At 35.6% G+C, this 18,939-nt stretch overlaps 1 protein-coding gene across 4 annotated transcripts in view; it reads right to left on the bottom strand.

Annotated features, from left to right (window-relative positions):
* The window catches only part of SEL1L2 (SEL1L2 adaptor subunit of ERAD E3 ligase), a 113,436-nt gene that overhangs the window by 75,330 nt on the left and 19,167 nt on the right, over window positions 1–18,939 (bottom strand). For 3 of the 4 annotated variants that reach the window (XM_032351441.1, XM_032351439.1, XM_032351438.1), the window contains exons 2-3: window positions 16,767–16,822; window positions 961–1,129 (exon numbers count right to left, since the gene is read on the bottom strand). In XM_032351441.1, the coding sequence (XP_032207332.1) occupies window positions 961–1,129; window positions 16,767–16,822 (225 nt within the window). Of the gene's footprint in view, window positions 1–960; window positions 1,130–3,220; window positions 3,318–16,766; window positions 16,823–18,939 lie in introns of those variants that run through there. The other variant, XM_032351440.1, reaches the window with a different exon arrangement.

Genomic DNA, 18,939 nt, shown 5'->3' on the forward strand with positions numbered 1-18,939 from the left:
AAAGCTACTAGTAGCATTTCAGTATTCAGTATTTCAGTAGATCAATGCTAAATAACAGGCAAGTTGTATTTCTATGTCAAAAAATGGTGAAGTGAATGTTTCAATGTATATGATTTAGATTTAAAATAAATTTAAGATATTTACATACTTTTATAATGCAATTAAAAACTGATATCATTAACTTTTCTCAGCCATAGAAGTTTCCCTCTCTTAAATAAGATGTTAATAAAGTAGAAGTTCATATATATCTGTTATAAAAGGTATATATCAACTTAAATACTAAAAATGATTCCTAAATTTTATAATTGAGGGCAAGTTAACTCCTATACATAGTAGTTATGGAAAACATTGTTTATATTTTCTAGTTCCTTCTTGCATCCAGAGAAATCTATCAACTAACTGGCTATGCTTTACTAGGAAGAATTCTAGATTGCTAGACCAGAAAAAAAAAAAGATGGCACTATATCAATTTTGGTTTTGTCTAAAGTCTGAGTGTTTCTATTAGCAGAATAACTGATAAATGCTTTATCCACATAATTTTGGAGATTTTTTTTTATCCAGTTCTAATTATCAGCCTTGCTTATTACCATCAGAACAAATTCTGAATCTAAAAGAAGCTGACAAAATTTAAAGATTTTGTGTGTATGAATATTTATGACTATATTCTAACACTTTTCAGAAAGTAGCTCTAAAATTTTATTTTAGATTACATGAAGTCGTTTTTAATTTACATGGTAGAGGGAATTCTACCTATAATAATTTTTTAAAAAGATTTTCTTATTTATTTGAGAGAGAGAGGGAGAGAGAGTTTGGAGAGAGAGGCAGAGAATCCGTAAGCAGACTCCGTGTTGAGCTCTGAGGCTTGATACGAGGACCCCAAGATCATGATCTAAGCTGAAACCAAGAGTCAAATACTCTTGGTTTCAAGACTGACTGAGTCACCCAGGTGCTCCTACTTACAATGATTTGTATTTCTTTTTGAGATATCTTTATTTTGAATTCCTTTTATTCTTAATTTACGTTGAATCTTCTTTTTTCCTAAAGCATTTTCTCTTTGATAGATCACTTTAATCAATTTTCTTCGTTCCAATATGTGTGATAAAAATTGTTTGAGTTCATTCACTGATACCTACAAAAGAAAAGATTTTTGCTCATTTTTTCATGGGTAACTTTTCAAAATGATACAAGAATATGAAAATTTTATCTGTTCATCTCAAAAATACTATTTAATGCAATCACTCTAATTCCTGCTTATTTTAAATCCAAATGATGATTCACTTCACTTTAAGAATTCATATCTTTTATGAATAAAAACCTTTTAAACCTCTTGCATTTTCATCTGAACTTCAGAGCCACACATTAAAACCTGAATGTTATCAATAAAATAAAATGGTAGGAGAATTTAACCAATTTTACCCTTCTAGTGGTAAGTTGTCATGGTAATATCAATTGTGTGAGCTAAAAAAAAAAAAAGGAAGATGTTGGTATTCCTTATACATTACAACAAATTTATAATGGTAGTATAGAGATAGTATAGAATATATAATGGTAGATAGTATAGAAAATCTTGTCACTGTATGGAGAAAAATCTTAAAAAATGTTTTCCAAAGTACTTTCCAGAAGTTATATAATTAATCTATTTTAACTAAGGAAAGGGATTTGGAAGGATTGTTTTTGAGTAGTAGAAAATAATGAAGATTTTAAGAGAGAAGATTGAAAAGCTTTATGGAAATACATGTTCATAATTTATATATATACTTTTTCAGGAAAAATTATATTTGGAGACAAAAAAATTCCTTTATTTGTCAACCACTACTTCCAAGAAGAGTAAAGGTTTTTGTTTGCTTTTTTATACAGTATCACAATTTAAACTTCCTCTTTTCAAGATCACTTTCTGGAATGCCTAAAATGCTTTCCTCTGTAGTAGCAAAGGCATCTGAACAGTGGCTCAGAGGTTAGAGCCTGTAGAGACATGGAGTCACGAAAGGACTTATAAAAAAAAACCAGCAAACCAGCTATATTGAGATATAATTCACATACTGTAATTATACATGTATAATTGCACGTTTAAAGTGTATAGCTCAATGGTGTTTAGACTACTCACAGAAGTGTGTGACTAGCACCACAGTCAATTTTAGAACATTTTTATCACCTCGAGAAGAAACCATGAATCCTTTAGTTATTAACCTTCCTATTCTCCCCTTCCCCTACCCCCAGCCTCAACAACGACTAATCTGTGCTTTGTCTCAATGGAGTCCCCTATTCTGGATTTTCATATGAATGAAATCATATCGTATATAATATACTATATGGGTTTTTGTGACTGACTTCTTTCACTTAACATTTTCCAGGCTGATCCCATGTTAGCAGCTTATCTTTTTTTTTTTTTAAGATTTTATTTATTTATTTGACAGAGATCACAAGTAGACAGAGAGGCAGAGAGAGAGAGGGAAGCAGGCTCCCTGCTGAGCAGAAAGCCCGATGCCGGTCTCGATCCCAGGACCCTGAGATCATGACCCTCGAGAGCCCAAGGCAGAGGCTTAACCCACTGAGACAACCAGGCGCCCCAGCTTATCTCTTTTTATGGCTGAATAATACTCCTTACATGGATATTCTACATTTTCCTCATACATTTGCCTGCTGATGGACATTTGACCTGTTTCCAACTTTTAGCTAAAATGAATAATGTGCTATAAACATTCATGTACAAGTTGATGTGTGGGTATGGAAGGACTTCAAATGTGATTCTTCTTATTAAAGGGTGGCCAGATTAAGCAATTACAAAGACAGAATGCCCAGTTAAATTTGAATTTCACACAAGCAGTAAATTTTTTTAAAAGTGTAAGAATGTAACCAATATTGCATGTTAATAGACAGACCCAGTGTATTAAATGCTCAAAATCAATGGGTGGGTGTTCAAGTCAGTGGCAGCTCCGCTCTGTGCTGTCGTTCAGAGACCCAGGCAGGATGAGCCTCTTCCAAGTTTCAGCATGTGGATTCAAGGTTTCCCTGAGCATTTACATCTAGCAAACAGAAAGGGAAAGAACATAGAAGATCATGTACAGAAAGGGGTTTTATTTTGTTTCATCTGGTTTGCTCCTTTTTCTTTTCTTCAATAGGCCAGACCTGGAAGTGGCAAAGGGTGGCATTGATTTTCCATTGGCTGAAACTATCACATGGCATCACCCAAATGCACAGGGAGAATGGAAACATAACATACCTGGGTATCATGAAGAAGAGCACGTGGACTTTGATGAACCTCCAGCATTCTTTGGTATAACTGGGTGAACATATGTCATTGCCATTAAAAGAAATGCAATGTTTCAATTTTAAAATAGTCAACAGCTTTGTCGAAGAGGCAGTTACAAGTTTGGCAAATGCCTCTGATTGTCTGGTGTCATTCCTCCTATCTCCTCCTTCTACAGAGGCCATTGCTTCAAGGTTTTGATTCCTTTCCCACCTGGTAGGAGTGGGCAGAACAACTGCCAACCAGTGTGTTAGGGAGCCCAGCAGACAGAGAGCCTTTCTCTAATCCTGGAAGGCGCCCAGAGATTATATAATTCAATAATAAGTATTAATTAAGTGTTTATCTCAGGCCCTGTTCTAAGAACTGGGGAGACCGTCATAAACAAAAAAAATTCCCTGCACTCAAAAGCTAATGTTCTGGTGGGGAAGATAATAGACAACTAATCAATGGTTAAAAGCAGGTTGTTGTTGTTGTTAAGAGTACAGATGGAATTGATAAAAGCTGGTGTTATTTGGTATAGGATGGTTAGGGACAAGTTCTCTGATAACTTTTGAATAGATCCCTATGAGGGTAAGGAGAGAGTTAGTCCTACAAATACCACAGGGAAGACTTCTGGCAGAGGAAACAGTAAAAGCAAAGGCCCTGAGGCATGAGCATACTAGTGTGGTATTGAGATGGTGCAGCTGCTGCAGATTGGGAGCGGGGGAGTAGTAAATAAGACAGAGGGAGCTCTGAGGCTGGCATCAGGATTCTGAACTGCGTTCTGTGTGAAGGGCGGACTTTTGGAGGGTTCTGAGTAGAACAGTGATAATGACTGACTTACATTTCAAAAAGATCACTGTGGCTGCTGTATAGAGAATATTATGTGTTGGAGAAAGGGTGGGAAAAGAGAGGTTGCTGAAAGTAAGAAAATGGTAGGGGGAAGTGGTGATAGTGGTTGGTTTCTGAATGTATTCAGAGGTATTACTGGCAGGATTTTCTGTTGAAGGATTTATAATGTATATTCTAGTTTTCAAGCAGCAAACCCAATGGAAGTCTGTTTCTAAATGCTAAGTTTAACGTATGTGCTTTGGAAGTGTTTTTAAACTCCTACGGGCCATTAAAGATTAACCACAACTCTCAATCAGAGTGACATGATGTTCCAAAAATGCCTTACCTAGCTCTCCTGCCTCTTCGCTCCCTGTCTCCTGAAGATTCATGGCTGGAGGATTTTTTCTTATGCATCTGTTTGAACATATCACTGCCCAACTCAGAAACCCTCAGTTCTCAGTGACAACAGGATAAAATCAAAATTGTTTGGACAGAATCTAAGGTTCTTCTTAGTCTAGCTTAAAAATGACATAGTAACCTTACTTCTAATGACTCCCACACCTACATGGACATCCACAACCAAACTCTTCTACTTCCTGCTTCCCAAATAGAAGAGCTTCTTTCTTACTTTCTCATTCTTGCTTATTCAGTTTTCATTGCTTCCTCTTTTCTATTATCTCAAATATCACTCCTATTCCTAGGCCTACCTCAAATTCCTTCTACCCAAAGCCCTCCATTCCACTCTTCAACAGTGATCTTGCTTCCCTCCCACCTTACAGTGCCTTCCCTTCTTGGTTAGCAGTAGCTCACTGCTCTATGGTCTCTCCAGCTGAGATCATTCCAGAGCATACATTTCACATTTTATCTGCTCAATTAATTACAGATGCTTCATAAAATTTTTTGTATAGTTCTCATCTCAAGTAGAATGTAAAGGGTAATCCTTGAGTAAAGGGGATCCTAATGAATGTGTGGATTTCTTTATTTGAGGGAACTCTCTTGTTTTCTTAAAGCCCAGGAAAGGTAGAAGCATCCTCTCCTAAGTGAGACTAACCATCTGTGGGCTTGGAGAAAAGAAAGTTTGAATTTATCTTACCGTACATTTAATCTTAATTTATTTGTGGCTAGATCATGCTTTTTAATGGCTAGATGCATTTCTATTCTACTTTGCCTGAAAGCAAAAACAAACACACAACGACAATACTGGGATGCAGAATACATTTTTTTTTTTAAAGATTTTATTTATTTATTTGACAGAGAGAGATCACAAGTAGGCAGGGAGGCAGGCAGAGAGAGAGAGAGAAGAGGAAGCAGGCTCCCTGCTGAGCAGAGAGCCCGACGCCGGACTCGATCCCAGGACCCTGAGATCATGACCCGAGCCGAAGGCAGCGGCTTAACCCACTGAGCGACCCAGGCGCCCTGCAGAATACATTTTTAATAGCTTCCTGTTTAAAAGAGTAAGCTGTCTGCCAAGGCTAGAGGTTTGACTTAAGGTATTTTTTTTTTTTTTTTTTTGGTTGTTGTTGTTTTTGTTTGTTTGGTTTTTTGCTTTGACTTAAGGTTTTTCACATTGTTTGTTCGGATGGTAATTAATAAGTTTTATTCTTAAAACAACACAAAAGTTTACTTTTTAAACACAGAAACTTTAACATATGAACAGATAACTTATTCACAATTGTTCAACATAATTACTTATACTCCAAAATAAATTTGTTAGAAATTTTAAAAATTTCATTTATATTTCCTTCTTAGTATTTTTTGCTCACCACTAATTAACTGTGTCTAACTGTGGGCAAGTTAATTAACTCCTCTGTGGCTCAGTTTAAAATAAACACAAATAGTAAACATAAATGTAAAATGGGGGGTAATAATATTGCCTAAATCATTGGATTATTGTGAGGATCATGTAAGTTAATACATGTGAAAAGCCCTGGATATAGAAAATACTCCATAAATATTAGGTATTATGATTATTATTATATTGACTATATACAGGCTCAATGTAAATAAATGTTACTGCTTTTCTGTTTCAGATTCTAAACCACTAGGACCTAGATATTTTGGCTATTTAATTTGCTCTGTTCATCAGTGAACTAAGATGTCTTCAGCCTGGGGAATCAGTAAACATTATTATTATTATTATTGAAATATAGTTTTTTAATCTCCTAAGCAGAATATCTAAACACCTTTTCATTAGCAGAAAATATTTTTTTTTTAGCAGAAAATATTTTTATACTATATATTTTTCTGGACTAATTTCACTTAAGGACAGTAAACAACAATTTCAGCATATCCTTGGACCCCACTGTTGCTAGAAATGTCTTTGATGCTGAATATAAGTTAGCCCCCAAATTTTCAATAGCAACAACATATAGGACTTTAATAGCCTCCTCAAATAATTTCTGGGAGGCAGCAGGTATGAAACAATCAAGTAATGAACCAATCTGTTCTTTAAGAGCTGTAAGAATCAGTGATTCATTCATTCAGTATATTTATGCTGGGCATTCACTAGGAACTGGAAGGTAGAATGGCAAATTAGACAGGGGAATCTGTCTGATCTTATGGAACTTCCATTTGTCTGTGAGAAAGCAATAACCAGTAAACAAATAAATGAACAAGTTAATATCAGGTGTCAATACATGCTATGAAAAGATTAAAACAAGGAGCTGTAAAGAGTGAAATACAGGATGAAGAAGGGTTGGTGCATAGCTAATTTAGACTGGATGCCCAAGAAAAGCCTCATGAAGAGGTGACTTTGAAGCCAAGAATTTAATGACAAGAAAGCAGTCCTGCATAGTTAGGTGGCAGAGCCTTTTAGGCAGAGATAACAGTAAGTACCAATTTCTAAAGTGGGGGCAAATTTGTATGGTCTAGGAATAAGGCCCACGTAGCTGAATGAGTATGAGTTAAAGGAAGAATTATAGAAGAGAAAGAGAGAGAGAGAAGTAGGGGGTCACATCACAAGGGATATGGTAAAGAATAAGTATTTTATTAAAGAGATAAGAGGACGAAACCAGAGGGTTTTAAGTGACATACCCTGATTTATATTTTAGAAAGAAAGAAAGAACATTCTGGCTGACATGTGAGGAGCAGAACTGCACAGGATTAAGAGTGGGAGGGAGCAAGAAGAATGGTTCAGAGACTACTGTAGTCAACCAGGTGAGGGATGATGAGATTTGAAGTGCAGAAGCAATGGAGGTACACTACTTAGGCAAACTTAGGATATGTTTTGGAAATAGTGCAGCTGGGGAATGGATATGGATCAGATGTAGGAATAAGAGAAAGGACAAAGTCAAAGATAACTTCTTGTCTTTTGACAAGACCAGTTGAGTGGATGGAGATTCTAATTACACAGAAGAAGAAGAATGGTGAGCGAGGGTGAATTTTTGAGGAGGGAATCCATCTCATCCCACTAGACACACAACTCTATATATGGTAATGACTCCAAACTGGTTTTCTGTTTTTTTTGTTTGTTTGTTTGTTTGTTATTGTTGTTTTTGTTTTTGTTTTTGTTTGTCTTAGAGGAGTAAGTGTGAGCCATGTTTGCTTTGGAATGAGAAATGAGTATCATTCCTTGCAAATGAGAGATAGGTGAGAAGTTAAAGAAGGACTGGTGGGTAAGGATTTTTTGCCTGTCAGTGCCTTGTGTTCCTTAGGGCTAAACAAAGGCTTTCTTGCTTTCCTTAACTATGTCCCTTTTTCTTTCCTGGCTCGCATGCCCCAAAATAGTGACTGTTCCTTGGCACTGTGTAATACCCTAAATTCTGCTGAAAAATTTCTTTGGAAAAAGAGCACATGGAAGGTAAGCGCTTATTGAAGGCATCAGTGAGGACAATAGGAATGGCAAAACAAGAATAGCTCAGCACCTCCTCATTAGTGGCCCTTGTCTAGGTCAATGAATGAGGTGTTACAGGGTTATGGAAGAGACAGCAATACGGTATGCTATCTTTGGTTTGGCAAGAGGGAGGAATTGAATTTCTACTTCCTCCACGATATATAGATGTGGATTCTATATCTTATGTTTAGGTCACTATATTTCTAAAGAGTATGAACATTAGTGCTCCAAGCATTATCAGAGTTAAGCCAAGTTATGGAGAAAGGCAAGAGGATGTGAAAACAAAGAAGAATTTTCTTTTCAGGTTTCCCTAGGTTATTGGTTCTCAGAGGAAGGTCCCTGGAATGACAACAACAAACATCACGTGGGAATCAGTTAGAAATGCAAATTCTCAGTTCCACTCAAGGTCTACAAAAGCAGAAACTATGAGGGTGAAACTCAGTACTATGTGTTTTAACAAGTCCTTCAGGTGATTCAGATATATGCTAAAGTTTGGAACTCTTGCCCTAGGTCATATTGAAGAAGGTAGTCAGCCAAATTAAGTGGAATTAAAATACATATATAAAATACAATAAAAATTTATATCACTCATCAGACAGTGAAAATATCTACACTTATAGCAAAAATTCACACTGATGTTGTCTGGATTATGGTTTTATTTATTTATTTTTAAAGGTTTTATTTATTTATTTGACAGACAGACTTCACAAGTAGGCAGAGAGGCAGGCAGAGAGAGGGGAAAGCAGGCTCCCTGCTGAGCAGAGAGCCCGATGCGGGGCTCGATCCCAGGACGCTGGGATCATGACCTGAGCCGAAGGCAGAGGCTTTAACCCACTGAGCCACCCAGGCGCCCCTGGTTTTATTTATTTTTAAATATTTTATTTGCTTATTTGTCAGAGAGAAAGAGAGGGAGAGAGGGAGCACAAGCAGGGCAAGTGGCAGGCAGAGGGATAAGCAGGCTCCCTGCTGAGCAAGGAACCCTTGTGGGACTTGGGCCCAGGACCATGGGATCATGACCTGACCCAAAGACAGATGCTTAACTGACTGAGCCATCCTAGTGTCCCTAAATTATGGTTTTAATCAGCCATTTAAGGTATATCAGAGATTATTCAAGCTTTCTAGGTTGTCTTAAATGAATGTATATATATTTGGAAAAAAGAGACTGTCACTTTTGAAGTTGTAAATCTCACTGTTTTAGTAGTTTTTCTTCCTTACTGTAAGATGCTATTTATGAGATGCTTATATTGAAGCAAAGATGTTTTTAGTGATGGCCTTAGTGTTTTTCATTTTGCCTAAAGTATTTTCAGTTAAGAATATAAAAAAAAATCTTAGAATACTTTTTCCTATTATGCCTAGAATTTTTTTAAGATTTTATTTATTTATTTATCAGAGACAGAGCACAAGTAGGTAGAGCAGCAGGCAAAGGGAGAAACAGGCTCTCCACTGAGGGGGGACACTGATGTGGCACTCGATCACAGGACCCTGGGATCATGACCTGAGCTGAAGACAGACTCTTAACCAAGTGAGCCACCCAGGCATACCCCTAAGATTTAAAAATTTTTTTTTAAAGTTAAAATTTTTAGTATTTTTTAAATTAAAAAAAAAAAGAAATATGGCAATAGCCACCTGTAATTTAAAGGAATAGTTAACTCTTAGAAGAAATAATTCATTCATCAATGAAAACTTTTTTTTTTTTTTTTTTTGGGAAAAGACAATGCTAATTATTTTATTGCGTATTTGCATATCTATCTTCTACAGTCATCAAATGACAATAGTCAAGAGCTATTCAAAGATGATTTTTAAAATGTAGAAAAATGCTAAAGTAGAAAGTAAAAGGGGAAAAATAAAATAGCATTAGTAATACTAATAATATAGTGCTAGCATGACACTTCTGACAATTGATAAATGCACTATAAGGGTACTTTTCTGAAATTAAGAGAACATTAAGATGGTGGTGGGTATTGTGGAGGGCACGTATTGCATGGAGCACTGGGTGTGGTGCATAAACAATGAATTCTAGTACACCAAATAGTAATTTAAAAAATTAAAGAAAGAGAGAGAACATTAAGAACTGATACATACTAGAATATTTATATTCTACATTTGTACATGCAAGGAGCAGAAAGTTACAGTTAAATATTTTATTTATTTATTTATTTGTCAGAGAGGAAGAGAGAGAGAGAGCGCACAAGCAGGCAGAGACGGAAAGAGAAGGAGGCTCCCTTCTGAGCAAGGAGCCGGATGTGGGACTTGGTTCCAGGACCTTGGGATCATGACCTGACTTGAAGGCAGCGGCTTAACCCACTGAGCCACCCAGGCATCCCAGAAAATTATATTTAAACACATAGCCATATTAGGTATTCATGGTACAGGTTATATATAGATTATTAAAATCAAAAGGAAACCCTAGGAAACTATTTTTTGTCATTAATTTCAGCACTTTTTTCTCATAAATTTCATTAAAGTTACTGACGAGTAGTTTCTGTTCTGTATCTGATACAAATATTGCTGAGCAGTGATATTCTTTCATTTACAAATATTTATCAAGCACTTACTATATTTTAGAGACTAATTAAGGCTCTGAGATACAGAAGTGGGCAAAAAGTAAAGGGCCTGTATTCACAAAGTTCAATATCCAGAGGGAAGTCAAATATGAACAATTAAATGAACACATAATGACATGTGATAATAAAACACATTTGGAAAGTGAAGAAGTATGCTGTTTTAGAAAGATGATTAAGAAAAGTTTTGTTTAAAAATTTTTTTGTGTTTTTTTTGAGGGAGAAACATAAGAGTACATACCTGAATAAAGTGTGTAGTGGGGGCAATGAGACCCCTGATTACCTGGTAGATCATTCTAGGCAGAAGGAAGAACAGACCCTGAGGTAGAGATACAGTTGAGATTCTAAACATATTATGGAGGCCAAGATGGCTGGAATGGAGTGAGTAATGTGGAAGGTCAGAGCTCAGATAAAGAGCAAAAAGCAGGTTATATGAAGTCCTGAAGGACATGATGAAGAGTTGGACTTTGTTCTATGTACAATGGAACCTATACTTTGAGGTGAAGAGACTACAGTGGCATAAGAATGTAGTCAGGGGGCGCCTGGGTGGCTCAGTGGGTTAAGCCTCTGCCTTCGGCTCGGGTCATGATCTCAGGGTCCTGGGATCAAGCCCCGCATGGGGCTCTCTGCTCAGCAGGGAGCCTGCTTCCCCCCTCTCTCTTTGCCTGCCTCTCTGCCTACTTGTGATCTCTCTCTCTCTCTGTCAAATAAATAAATAAAATTAAAAAAAAAAAGAATGTAGTCAGAACTAGGGAGTTGACTACTACCACGGAGTCTCAATGGGTGACATTGGCAGCTGGTGGTAGAGTTAAGTGACTCGATTCAGGATATATTTTAAAGACCACGATATTTGATGTGTTGGGTATGAAAGAAGTGGAGAGTGACTTTTAGCATCTGGTGGATGAAGGAGCCATTTGGTGGTATGAGAGACATGAGGGAAGAACAGGTTTGTGAGTGAAGAAAATCAAGAGGTCAGTAGTTAACATGTCCAGTGTCAAATGCCTTTTAGATATGCTAGTAGAGATGTCTAAGCCACATTTAGGCAATTTGTGTCTTGAGTTGAGACAGCGTATGTGATTATAGATGTTGGGAGATTGACAGAGTGTATGAGATGATGTAAAGTCAGTCTTTAGACTCTATTTTTTTAATGAGTAAAAGAAAAATAGCAAAGTTATCATCTAAGAGTGAGGGATAGATATGTTGGATTTAGGAAAACAGGAGAAAATATGAAATATGAAATAGAAACCTCAGAGTTGGGGGCAATAAATTTGACTAGGGATATGTTCAGGTTTGGAGAGAAACACTGAACGCCTACTTGAGGCTTGTGAAATTAAAATGAGACTGGTTGTGTTTATTTCCAGCCACATTTTAGATAGGTACAGGGATTGAATGGTAGAAAACTATATTAAGTCAGGGTTGAGGTTTCACCACTTAATTGGATGGAGTGCAAGAGGAGTAACTAAATGGAAGGTCTATATGAAGCAGTGATTTTACATGACACTCAAACCCTTATCTGAGGTTCCCAAATCCACAAAATCTGAAAACATAAAGCTTTTTCAATAGTTTGGTGCTCAGATTCAATTTGTAGGAAAACCTGTCTGGATCTGATGTGAAGTTATTTATGTTCTTTATTTATCCCATTTAATGTGGATATTTATATGCTTGTTGCATAAAAAATAATATGCTTGAAAACAATGTATTTCCCCCAGTCTCAGCTAGAGGTATTCTATAATATATGATATGTAGTTCTGTGTGTGTATATTATAGGAGGCATCCTATATGACACGTATGTCTGTGTGTGTAGTAGTGTATTTCCAAAATTAAAAAAAGCTACCCAAATTCTGCCTCAAACTCTTCTAATAAACTGAAGAGGAGAAGACACTTCCCAATTCATTCTATGGGGTCAGTATTACCCCAATACCAAAGCAAGATAAGGACACTAAAACTACAGACCAATATTCCTGATGAATATTGATGAAAAAATCTTTAACAAAATACTAGCAAATAGAATTCAAGAGTACATTAAAGGATTATACAATATGATCAAGTAGGAATTATTCCTGGAATGCAAGGATGTTTCAACATAACAAAAATTGAACAATGTAATAACCACATTAACAGACTGAAGAGGGAAAACCCCCCCACACAATCATCTCAATTAATGTAGAAAAAGTATTTGACAAAATTCAATACATTTCATGATCAAATCACTCACAAACTAGGAACAGGTAGAAACTACTTCAACATAGCAAAAACCATATATAAAAAACCCACAGTTAACCACATTATTAACAGTGAAAGACTGGAAGCTTTGCCTCTAATATAAGGACCAAGGCAAGATGCCACTCCATCACTGCGATTCAACACAGTAATGGAAGTCCTAGCCAGAGCAAATGGCAAAAAAAGAAATAAAAGGTATCTCAATTGGAAAGAAGAAGTAAAATTATCTCTGCTCACAGATGACATGATCTTACATGTAGAAAATTCTATAGATTCCACACAAAAGTATTAGAAGTAATAAATTTAGCAAAGTTGCAAGATAGAATATCAACACACAAAGGTCAGTTGCATTTGTATATACTAACAATGAATAATCTTAAAAGAAAATTAAGGAAGCAATTCCATTCAAAACAGCATTAAAAAAATAAAGTACTTAGGGGGTACCTGGGTGGCTTAGTCAGTTAAACATCTGTCTTTGGCTCAGGTCATGATCCTGGAGTCCCAGGACTGAGATTGCACTGGGCCCCCTGCTTAGCAGGGAGTCTGCTTCTCCCTCTGTCCCTCACCCCACTTGTGTTTTCACTTTCTCTGTCTCTCTCTCTCAAATAAATAAAATCTTTTTAAAAATTTTTAAAAAATTAAGTGCTTAGAAATAAACCTACCAAGGAGGCAAAAGACATACATTGAAAACTATATAAGTTTGCTAAGATAAATTAAAGAAGATAAAAACAAATAGAAAGATATCAAGTGTTCATGAAGTGGATGATTCAATATTGATAAAATGTTAATAGTAGTACTCAAAGTGATTACAGATTCAATGCAATCCCTATCAAAATCCCAGTGGCATTTTTTTTCAGAAATAGAAGAATTCCTCAAAATTCATCCAGAATCCGAGGGACTCTGACTAGCCAAAACAATCTTGAAAGATAAAAACAATGTTGTAGGTCTCACATTTCCTAATATCAAAATTTTTTAATAAAGCTACAGAAATTAAGACAGCGTAGTAATAGAATAAAGACAGACATGAAATAGAACAGAGAGCTAGGCAGTAAACCTTCATACATGGTCAAATGATCTTCAAGAAGAGTGCCAAGACCATTCAATGGGGGGAAAGGACAGTCTTTGAACAAATTCGGCTGGGAAAATTGGATATTCACCTACAAAATAATGAAATATACTATATATAAAAGTTAACTCAAAATGGGTTAAAGACCTAAATATAACACCTGAAACTATAAAAACTCCTAGAAGAGAACATTGAGAAACACTTTTTGATATTGGATTTGGTGATGATTTCCTGGATATGATACCAAAAACATTGGCCAAAAAGTAAAAAAAAACTGGGCTACATCAAAATTTAAAGCTTCTGTGTATCAAAGGGCACTATCAGGAGCATGAAAAGGCAACACATGGAAGGGAGAAAATATTGGCAATTTATATATCTGATAAGGGGTCAATATCTAGAATATATGCAGAACTCTTACAATTCAACAATAAAAGCCAAATTATTCTATTTAAAGGGGTACCTGGGTGGCTCTTGATTTTGGCTCAGGTCATGATCTCAGGCTTGTAAAGAGTCCTGTGAAGGGCTCTGTGCTGGGCATGGATCCTGCTTAAGATTCTCTCTCTCCCTCTGCCCCTCCTCACCTCTGTGCACCCATGTACACATGCTCTCTCTATATATATCCCTCTCTAAAAAAAATAAATAAAAATAAATGAGCAGAGGACTTAGGAGACATTTCCCAAAGAAGATATAAATAACAAACAAGCACATGAAAAGATGTTCAACATCACTAAATAGGGGAGTGCAAATCAAAATGATTTTGATTTGAGATACCACCTCACACCCACTAGGATGGTTACTATAAAAAAACCTACCAACCCAGAAACATAGAAAATCACAAGTGTTGGTAACAATGTGGAGAAATTAGACTCTTGTGTACTTATACCCAAAAGAATTGAAAGCAGGATATCAAGATAGTTGTACACCCATGTTCAGAATTATTCACAATAGCCAAAAGTTGTAAGCAACCCGTGTCCATCAATGGTTAAATGTGTAAACAAAATGTGGCATATATATACAATGGAAAATTATTTAGCCTTAAAAAGGAAGGAAATTCTGAAAAAAAAAAAGACAAATACTGCATGACTCTACTTTTATGAGATACTAAGAGTAATCAAATCATAGAACAGAAACTATAATGGTGGTTGCTGGGGCCTGGGAGGAAAGGAGCAGTGGAGAATTGTTTCGTGGGTGCAGAGTTTCAGTTTTTCAATAAGAAAGAGTTCCAGAGATTGGTTGTACAACAACGTGGATGTACTGACACTAATGAACTATACACTTAAAATAAAAGTTATTTTATGTATACTTTACCACAATTAAACAAACAAAAAGACCTCCTGGATTCTGAAACACATTTGTTCCCAAGGTTTTGAAAAAGGAACTGTGTTCCAATAGTGTAGCCATCAACTCTAAGGCAAGTAAGAAGGGAAATGATGTGAATGGAATGATGAACAATGAAAGGAGGGCATGGATTTGAGGTCCTGGTGGGACTGAAGCATTGATGGAGTAACTTGGAAAGTACCAGATGGTCTTCAGAGACTTGGAGCTTAAACTTTTAGTTTGGAAAAGACATAGTCCAGATTATGACCATGGGTGCAGACAGATGGTGCAGTTTTTAGAGCAAACAAATCTAAACAATGGGACTGAAAAGCTAGAATTCATGGACACCGAAATTTCTGAAAACTGGAGAGAAAGACCACAAGCTACGTTTCTGTCCTCATCTCCTGTTATTCTCCCAATGAAAATGTAGCGATAAGGAAGGGAAGGATATCCACCATCCCAACTAGGATGAACATAATTGTGTTGTGGGAGAAAATGCTTGAGAAGGCTTCAGGAGAAGTTCTCAGAAGAAACCTAGATTTCAATCACAGAGAAGGTAAAGGTAATATTTGGAGAAGCACGACTCTACGAGAGGTGATTAGAAAGAAAGTAAGGGTTCAGGGGATGGAGAAACCACCATTTTATAACCAAAGTCTTGGCCTTACTGTACATACAGCATGAAAGCACTGCATTAGAAAAGATTGAAAGATACTTTCTTGCTTCTCTGGGCTTGGAGCTAGTTTGTGCAACATGGCTAAATGCACCAAGAATGCTGAAATTATCGGAAAATACGAGACCTGTTATGGTGGCCTCCCTCAGAAGAATGGTGAAGAACACTGAAATAAGCCAGCACACCAAGTACATTTGCTCCTTCTTTGACAAAATCAAGATGAACAGATGAGATATGGGGATCTGGCACTGACTGTTGTTCCTGCAGGAAAATGGTAGCTGGTGATACCTGGAGCTATACCACCACTTCTGCCATCACAGTTAAGTCTGCCATCAGATGACTGAGGGAACTGAAAGACCAGTAGAAGCTCTACAATTTGAAACACTGCTAGCCTTAGCACACAACAACAAAGATACTTTCTTACCCTTCACAAGCTCACGAAATCAAATTTAAGCAATATCAGAGACGTCACAAGGCTTAAAAAAAAATCAGAACCTTTTATAAATTCCAAATTCCAGTAACTGTATTTGGTACATGGTAAGCGTTGTGTTGAATGAATGAAATTTGTAATACAAAGATCTTTTAAATCTGAATGGGCTTAGTTATTCTAATTTGTAAATTGGGGATAATAACTAGCCATTAAAATAACCAGTTGACATCCTTTACAGAAATGTTGGGAGGAATAAAATGATGCAAAGGGATTTCACAAAGACTAAAGTATTACCTAACTGGAAGACATGATTGTGAATATAAATTATGAATATAATGACATAAATCAAGGTACCAAAATGTGTGAAAAACATCTATCTACTGGAATAGGGTATTTATCTCAAAAACAAGAAGAATGTGTCTGTCTAGGTGAAACAGAGAGTGGAACTGAGCACTCTTGGAACTCTGGTGAAACAGCTCATTGCTGAGAGCTGGGTTACCTTTTCCTTGTTTTTTGGAGTTTTCATTGTTGCTCTTGGTGGTGATTGTCAACACTAATGACTGTAGCCTAAATTTTATAGTAGAAAAATATAATGGTTTAGCAAAATATTTACCTGTGTGGTGACATTTCTTTCCTTTTGCTTTTTACTATGCTTTTCTGCTTCAATATCTGCAATACATAAAAATTTTTATAAAATTGAAGGTATTTTCTTTTTAATATTTCACTAAATCATTCTTACTAAAAAACTATTTAGTAAGTAATAGTTTTATTTATTAGATAAATAAAGTAACTATATTATTTATAGTTAATAAATAACTATTAGAACTCATAACTATTTAGAGAACTATTAGATAACTAGATAACTATTTCTAGACAACTATTAGAACTCTTAGGAATAATAGTAGAAAATAATTTAAATTTAAAGTTACCGGTGATGTTGTACAAAATAATTCCTTCATGGATAATTTTTCCGATGTAACTTGACACCAGAGAAAATCTAAATACTTTATTTATTTATTTTTTAAAAAAGATTTTATTTATTTATCTGACAGAAAGAGATCACAAGTAGACAGAGAGGCAGGCAGAGAGAGAGAGAGGGAAGCAGGCTCCCTGCTGAGCAGAGAGCCAGGTGTGGGGCTCAATCCCAGGACGCTGAGACCATGACCTGAGCCGAAGGCAGAGGCTTTAACCACTGAGCCACCCAGACGCCCCAATCTAAATACTTTAATCAAGCATCCTGAAATTCATTTAATATGAAAGAGTTCTACAAATAATAGACTAATTACAACAGCAGAAAACTTTCTTAGCTACAAATGAATTAAAATGTACCCATGTAAATAAATGTCATTTATTAATAAAGAATATTAAAACACAGAAAAAGAAATATAATCTTTTATATATTTATACATGGATTCATGTGTCAGAGAGATATTAAAAATTAATATAGTTGAATGATATAAATATCTGAGAAATGTAGACTAGTATGATTACATCAGATTTTGAAATATGAGAAAATTTTCATAAGCATTTTTAAACAAATCTTTTTGTAAAGAAAACAAGGGGAGTTGGGGGAAATTGGAAGGTATATTTCATTTTTTTAAAAAGATTTTCTTTATTTATTTGACAGACAAAGATCACAAGTAGGCAGAGAGGCAGCAGAGAGAGAGGGGATAGCAGTCTCCCTGCTGAGCAGAGAGCCTGATGCAGGGCTGGATCCCAGGACCCTGAGATTATGACCCGATCAGAAGGCAGAGGCTTTAACCCACTGAGCCACCCAGGCACCCAGTATATTTCATTTTTTACAAAGACTTACATATTCAGAATAATAAGTCTCTGAAAACCTGGTATAACGGTGTCACATCATGGCATGTGTACTACATTAGTAGGACTAATAAATTTTCAATTACTAAAAAATGATTTGATGCACTGTAAAAATGACCCTACATATTTACTAAAGTAAAACATGTATAATATCTGATATGTTTATTTTATAGACTGAAGAATTTGACTCAAGACAAATATGGTTAGTCAAAATTTTGTATTTCTAAAAGTTGTGAGCTTATACTTTTAAGTTGTGGTTATGAATGCTCTAATGTAATCATTGATATTATATTTATTAATTTGATATGTTTTATTCTTTTTCTCACTGATGAACTTTAGTATTTGGCTTCACAATTCTATGTCTTTTCTGTTTGCTTTGTAAGCCAGACCTTATAGAAACTGATTCCAGGTTGTTCGATATTTAGTCTTCTCTCAAACTAGGGAAACAACTGGCAAACTTGAAATGAATGCATTAATATAAAGCATATGAAAAAATTTTAAAGATTATACATATTTCATAAGATTATATACATTAGGATTGCTCTTTTCAGGTTCAGAATATAAAATAAATTATGCCAGAATAAGAACATTATTATTTGTCATACTCATTTTCAATCAATATAGTGTAATGGTCCACCATGTGCCCTTTGAGTTAAACAGGTCTGCATGCTAGTCTTGATTTTTGTATCTATTTCACTAATTTGTTGTTAATCTAATAAGATAATCTATGTATTTAGTACAGTACTTAACACATATCTATGTTTAATAAATGTTGGCTATATATACGATTATTATAAAGAAGTCTTACTTCCTTAAAGGATTTAAGATGCCTTCAAGATAATAATATATGTAAATTAGCATTTTAAAAGGACCATGGTGAAAAGCATTATTAGAGACTTAGTCAGAATTTATTAATGCTTTGTCTATAATATGACTTCTCTCTCTCTCATTTTCCTCAAACAAAT

This window comes from Mustela erminea, chromosome 7 (genome assembly GCF_009829155.1).
Source record: "Mustela erminea isolate mMusErm1 chromosome 7, mMusErm1.Pri, whole genome shotgun sequence".
Taxonomy (NCBI): Eukaryota; Metazoa; Chordata; class Mammalia; order Carnivora; family Mustelidae; genus Mustela; species Mustela erminea.